Raw genomic sequence first — 6,524 nt, forward strand, 5'->3', positions numbered from 1 at the left:
GAAGACACCACAGTGTATAAGAATTTTAGGACTGCAACATGACTCAATTATTTTTTATCTAAATGCTCTTGATTTTGGTATTTCTATGTACAACGTTTTGGACTAAATCACTTCAATATGAAAAACAAGCAAATTATCCTATTGTCTCTTCTGTCCTACCTCCTGCCAGTGGCCAAGCAACTGTGTCGCTGAAAGGAAAACCACCAAGAAGACTGAGAATCTATAAGATGACTGATTGCAAGAGAAATACAACCTCTGACTGTCACCTGTTGTATAGACTCACAGATTTGGAGGAACCCCAGGTGAAGTCACGTACATCTCCCTTGTCTGCTGCTACAACTCTAGGAGAAGGTTCCAGTATCTCTGCACCCACAGGACTGTTTACATGACCTTCCAACTGTGTTTCAGCTTTCACTCTTGCTCTCTTTCCCTGATTTCATTTTGTACAAGAGCAGACTTAAAAATTATAAATTGGACTTCTGTCTATTGTTTAATCCCCTTCAGGGTTCCCATGGACTTAGATTACAACCCACACTTCTTTCCATGGGTGTGTGAAGCCCTGTACAGCCTGGCTCCTGCCTAGTCCTCTGTCTTGGTCTCATGCCGCACTCCCTTGTCCACTCCATCAGAGCCACACTGGGCTTCTGCAGCACTCTGGAAAGCTGAACTCCTTCCTACCTCAAGGCTCCCACCTAGACTGCTTTCCCACAGATCTTTTGTATATCTGGTTTCATCGAGCAGGAGGGAGCTCTCCTCCACTTCCCTTACACCAACACCGCACACCACTAGGTTTGGCTTTCTTCCCAGTTTAAAATGAATGAAGGGCTTTTATGGGGGCTGTGGGGTCAGGTGAACATTAGGTGTGATCTTGCATACTTCCTGAGCCAAAGGTTCATCAATGGTTGGCTAATCACGTGTTAAGAATGCCTTATTTGTGCCCACAGCCTATGACTCTCTGGCTGCACCAGATGCCTACAAAAGTCCTCTGATCTGCACACCCAGTATTATCACCACCAGAGCAAATAAACATAAGATCCTTTATTCAAAGGCAAGCAAAGCCATCACTCACTGATAGTGGATCCGGATTCAGGTCTGTTCAGGGAGCTGATGATGACAAAGCCGAAGCCTTCATTCTCTTTACGGTGAATGACCACATCACTGGTCTGCAGGCTGTGGGAGGCAAAGCCTTCGGGCGGAGAGGCATTGCTACTGGGGGCCGCATGGTTGCTGTTGGTGTAGGCTGCGTAGTCACTGCGTGGAGAGCTGTGGTGGGTTGATACGGAGCCTGGACTCCTCCCGTTCTCTGGGCAGGGCTCCCCTGCAATACACATGGTACCCAGGCACTCGGTTATTTCACAAGTGTCTTGGAGAGTGCCTCTGCTGTACTAGGTACAGTTCTAGACATTGGCATTGTTACCAGACTAGTTAGTTGGCTGCCTTCTAGTCCCCAGGAGTGCAGAGCGTGTGATGGGCTACAAACCTAGCTGTGGAGCACCCAGGTGTAAGTCCCATTCCACCCTTGACAGCAAACACAGCTAAACCCCTCATTGGCTTCCTCTGTGCTGCTACTAGTTTATATCTTCTCTTGTTAAATCTGCACCCTCCCTCCTCCCCAGGACAAAGCCTGGTTTTAGATATTAAGCTTCTTGGTTGCATAATAATAATTGATCAAAGAAGATTATAAAACAAGCGGACAGTATCTTAAACTGCAGTGTGCATAAGAATTACTTAATGAACATGTGACTACTATCCATTTTCAGGGACCACCTGTGGAAAGTGTTTTCAGTAGATTTAGGAAGATCGGACACAGGACTCCGGATGAGGGTTCCAAGCCACAATCGAGCAAAGCTTCTATAGGGTGTGGGAAGTGGGGCTTACAGCCCAGGATGTCCATGTAAAGGAATCCATCATAATTTTACTAAAGAACAAAGGCTTTATTTAATTTTGTGATGTTCTGTTAGCCCAGAAGTGTTAATTCACTCTGCATAAGTAGGAAACATCCATCTTAAAGGGTCCTTTTCATACCTCACTCGCTCTAGGATCAAATCTAACAACGATGTCAGGCTAAGCGACAACGAATTTTGAATCTCTCAGGGAGGTGTTGGCGATGTTGCTCATTTATATTTTGTATTATTACAAAATATACTTTATTATCAGCCAGATAAACCAAACCAATACTTCCATGAGCAAACAAGCTTATTTACAGGGAGAAATTATGGAAAGCTGGCAGCCAAGAGAACCTATTTTTTAAAAATGAAAGTTCATCTGTCATCTAGGAAGAATTTTGTCATTTTAATTTAATACCTAGGTTTTGGTATTCTGATGAAAACAACTGAAGCAGGTAATCACAATTAATGATTCCTTTTTGGGTCTCTAGATGTGAGCTCTGTCTTAGAACTCTGGTAGGTGTCTCATATGCCAAGTTAGAAATAATGAGCAAAAGTGCCAGTGAAGACTCTTAACTTCATAAGCTGTGATTCTATTCTGAAAGGAAAAATCATTAGATTTCAAAAATAAAAATTACTTCAAAAATCAGGGAGAAAGAACACTGGCTTTAAGAGATTTTTCATTATGCTGTAAAGGAAAAGGAGCTGTGTTTATTCATATACTTGGATTAAAAAATAGCCTTACAAAAATGTGTTCATTTCTTGTTTGTAATTGGAGAATGATTAAGACCTAGGCTGATGCTTATTGCCATTTGATATATTTGAATTTTTCTGTAAGATTTAATTAATCAGGTTTTAATTAAAGAAAACAAATGGATATTTTATGTCTGTAAGAAACGTACTGAGGTAATAAAAGAATGAAATGCCAGCGTCAAAGCCTTTCCCTCTTTTCTACCAGAATTTAAAACTGCCTGTAAAATGTACCCTCCCCACCAGAAAATATCATCCAAAGACAAGCTGTTATTGTCTTGGTAAAGCACATGTCCTTTATCAGTCCTCGTGCAAGTTGGAAATAAAGTGATTAGAGATAGTCAGGAAGAAGAAAAACAATTATTAGGCTGCAACATTAAATTGAAAATCTCCCCGAGTTATTGGACCAAATCAGTAACTAAATGTCATAGGCAGTGACAAGAGAGATCTCATTTTCTGGCTGTCATATTTTTACAGGGTTGAGGGCTGTGCTTGTCAGGAGAGTGGCAACAAAGGAAAATGATCTGTCTTTGTAGTAAGTGGCTGGGAGTGGCTCTGCCGTAGGGTCTAGAGGAAGATCATCATGGACTAAGTCAGCATGACGGTCCCTGGGTAAGGGAAAGAGGCCAATCCATTAACACAATGTGGTTCTATTGCTTTGGACTTCTCTTTCAACCTCTAGAACAAAGTTCTTTATCTTTAACAACGTGAGCACATTTAAAGCCAGGGAGTTAAGAAGATTTCCAATGGTAGATTTTGAGGGATAGAATTGATCCTGTGTTATTTTTCTACTCAGCTGGCTCTAGATCCAAAAGATACTGTCTTTACACCAACAAGGCTTTCTGGTGGAGGGTATGAACAGTGTTGTTTTAGAATAATACAGTGAATGTCACAAAGTGACTAAATACCATGTGCATTTTTTTTTTTTTAATTCACTGACTTCCAGCATCCCTGACTCATCCTTCTGGCCCCCACACAAATGGGTGTGCAGAATTCAGTCAATTGGTATATACTCAAGCCAAATAATTTTCACTTGAGCCTTGGTCATACTGGAAATCATCACTGAGATGATGGGAGAGGTCCCTGTTTGGGAAGCAGGAATTGTTGGCAACACCTTCCGGGTGACACAGTTTCAATAAGAGCAGTCAACTGCTGGGCTCCAGACCCATCTATTATATGGGTTCAGTGCTGGTCTATTCTTTGCTTAGTAATTGTTAAAATTGATTGCCAATGTTTTTAAAGGAGAGATTTTTACAGAAATATAGATTTCCAGTTTCCCTTGAAATATCTGGCAATTATCAGCTAGCAAGAGCTGGGCAGTGTTGGCTGCCTTCACGGGGTTTGCATTTGCAAGTCTCCCCAGTGCCGACCACCCCCAGTGTCTCCTGTAGATTCCTGAGTTACTCTGTAGAGTGAGGAGTATGCAGGGCCAAAGGAACTCATTCAACTGGAGCGTTTGCTCCCTTCCAGATCACACACTGGGTACCAGGACTCTAGGGTTCTGTAACCAACAGACCTTGTCTCATTCCAGAACGTGCCTGGGGCTCTTCTCAGGACCTCAGAAGGATGGCAGCACTGGACATGTCTTGTCTTGTCTTACAGTGTGGCTGAGGCAATGGGGTATGCTTGCACCGGCTGGAGTGTCCCCCAGGCAGGTGCGCCCCATGGGAGGTGCTGGAGCAGGGGGCTGTGGCCCTTTCAATGTTAGGCACGGGGCTGCCTGCAGGCATTTCAGTTTGTGCACTCCTGTCTATACTCTTCAAAGCAGACAACTTATTTAAATGGGTGACATGCTCATAGATACAGAAGAAGTGAATGTATTTAGAATTCACAAAAAGTATAGTAATCATGACCAGGGAATCCACTGGCACCCTAAACAACGGCTAAACTTTTCACCCAGCTGCCAAGAAAACCTTCCCTTTCTTGGCATGAAGCCCAAAATTAGACTTTCCCTTGGATGTTAGAGAAAAGAGACTGATGGATAGCTTTAAGACGGACTCTAACATGTTTTGATTAAGTCGTAAAACGTTCTTTCACATCAATTTTAGAGTGACACATTAGGAATTCCTCAGAGACACCCTTCTCTGAGATGAATAATGTGTATTCAAAATAATATGGCATTAGGTTGAACGTCTCAAAGTAGAACTGCTAAACATATAAATGTTTATACTTCCAGTGTAATAATTAAAGCCACTCTTCTACTATCCTTGGGAAAAAAAACCACAATAGCTAAACAGTGGAGCTTACGGCATGGACAGGATATCTTTCAAAACTAGTTTTAAGTGCAAGATCTGTACTATAGTTACCTAGTAAATAAAACTGGATGCATTACTGGATGTTTCTTCCTTTGCACAACAATTTCTCCTTTTTGAGGATTTAGCTCATGGAAAATGCTGGCTTTCTATCTTTAGTGTGTACACTTAAAAATATTTTAATATGTGCTGCAGGTTTTTTGTGTCACTTTAATTTCTGGCCAATGTCACTAACCAGTTGGTATTTCTCTAAATAGATGTGGTTTTCTCTTAAGCATGAACTTGGCAGCCAGTGTCTGGTGTCTTCTGAGGAGGGGCAGGACATTTGTACAAGCTGAGGCAAACATAAGGCTAAAAGCTTTAACCCCTATGATCTCTCCTCTTCCCAGCCCCTGAAACCTCCCCCCACTTTATGCAGGAAGGCGAAAACTCTGCCCCTCTTCTCACTCACTCATCTGTGTCTTCACAAGCTGATTGCTCACTTCCCTTGAGCTCTGAACCAGCTCCTCACAAGCCAGGCTTGCACTCCCACTGCCTTTGCTTAGGAAAGCATAATAATAATGATAACAGCCCCTGAAAAGGCATCTCCACTGTCATATCTATTTGTAGCTGTCCCTTCTCGCTGTTGGAGAAACAGCGGCTTGGAGGAAAGGCTGTCTTCCTATGCTTTTAAAAAATCTGTTCCATCTTATTCCTAGGGATTTACTTTACTATCAGAGTATCCTTTCCTGAACTTAATCATTTTCAACACTGATGAAGCTTTCAAGGAAGGGTGAGCTGAATTAACTTGGAAACTCTCCTGGTGTGAATGAGCAGTCTGCAGCAGAACATTTTCAAAAATTAAATGTACTTGAAATGCACTCGAAAGCCTAAATGAGTAAAGTTGGTAAGAACTGCAGCAAGGAGCATCTTCACAAAAGTCACATGATCCACAAATTGCAAGAATACATTTTTTGCAGCATTTGGCATACACTCCAATAGCTTGTGTTGATTAGAACAAAATTTAATTTGCCATAATCAGCTGGAGGCAAGGGGAGCATGAAATTACATTGGAGCATCCGTTTTGCACTTTGCAGTATATTTCCTTGTAAATCAGGTATCTTTTAAATTTATCTTTGGGTTACAGAACATATAGCTCGGCAAACTTTTTATTAAAAATCAGTCTTAGGGAGAGAGACAGTTAAATGTTAACCAAGCAAACACTGTCATCCTCCTGGCATTTTGCCCAAGGATACGGCATAATTCAAGGTGTTTTACTTCTTTGCGTCAAGTGGTATGCCATGAATTTCTGAAGATGAATGGCACTTCGTAGCAAACCCTCCACACCATACAAGATATATAGCAGTCTCTACTGGTGAGGGCTGACAATTCTTCTGGCTTGCCCTTTTAAATGATTGCCCTTGATTAAAGTCTAGTTTCTAGAAGACTCGAATAGAAAAGGATTTTCCGTTCAGTTAATAAGCCTTATCTTCCCTAGTCATTCACAACCTGTGATTAGCTGGTGGTCCACCCCCACTTTTAAAAATCCAGATGTGTCATAATAATAACACATATGGAAGACTCCTCATGTTACCAAGTCACATTTGTTAAAGGTTGGTCTCGCATCTCTAAATACACTGGGGGTGGGTTGGGAGGG

The 6,524-nt window shown here is 41.9% G+C and overlaps 1 protein-coding gene across 1 annotated transcript in view; it reads right to left on the bottom strand.

Moving 5' to 3' along the window:
• MAGI2 (membrane associated guanylate kinase, WW and PDZ domain containing 2) overlaps nt 1-6,524 on the bottom strand; it is a 966,486-nt gene that overhangs the window by 157,706 nt on the left and 802,256 nt on the right. The window contains exon 18 of the mRNA XM_077746976.1: nt 1,070-1,318. Within this exon, the coding sequence (XP_077603102.1) occupies nt 1,070-1,318 (249 nt within the window). The remainder of the gene's footprint in view (nt 1-1,069; nt 1,319-6,524) is intronic.

The sequence above is a fragment of the Crocuta crocuta genome, unplaced genomic scaffold (assembly GCF_008692635.1).
Source record: "Crocuta crocuta isolate KB4526 unplaced genomic scaffold, BGI_CrCroc_1.0 scaffold396, whole genome shotgun sequence".
Lineage (NCBI taxonomy): Eukaryota > Metazoa > Chordata > Mammalia > Carnivora > Hyaenidae > Crocuta > Crocuta crocuta.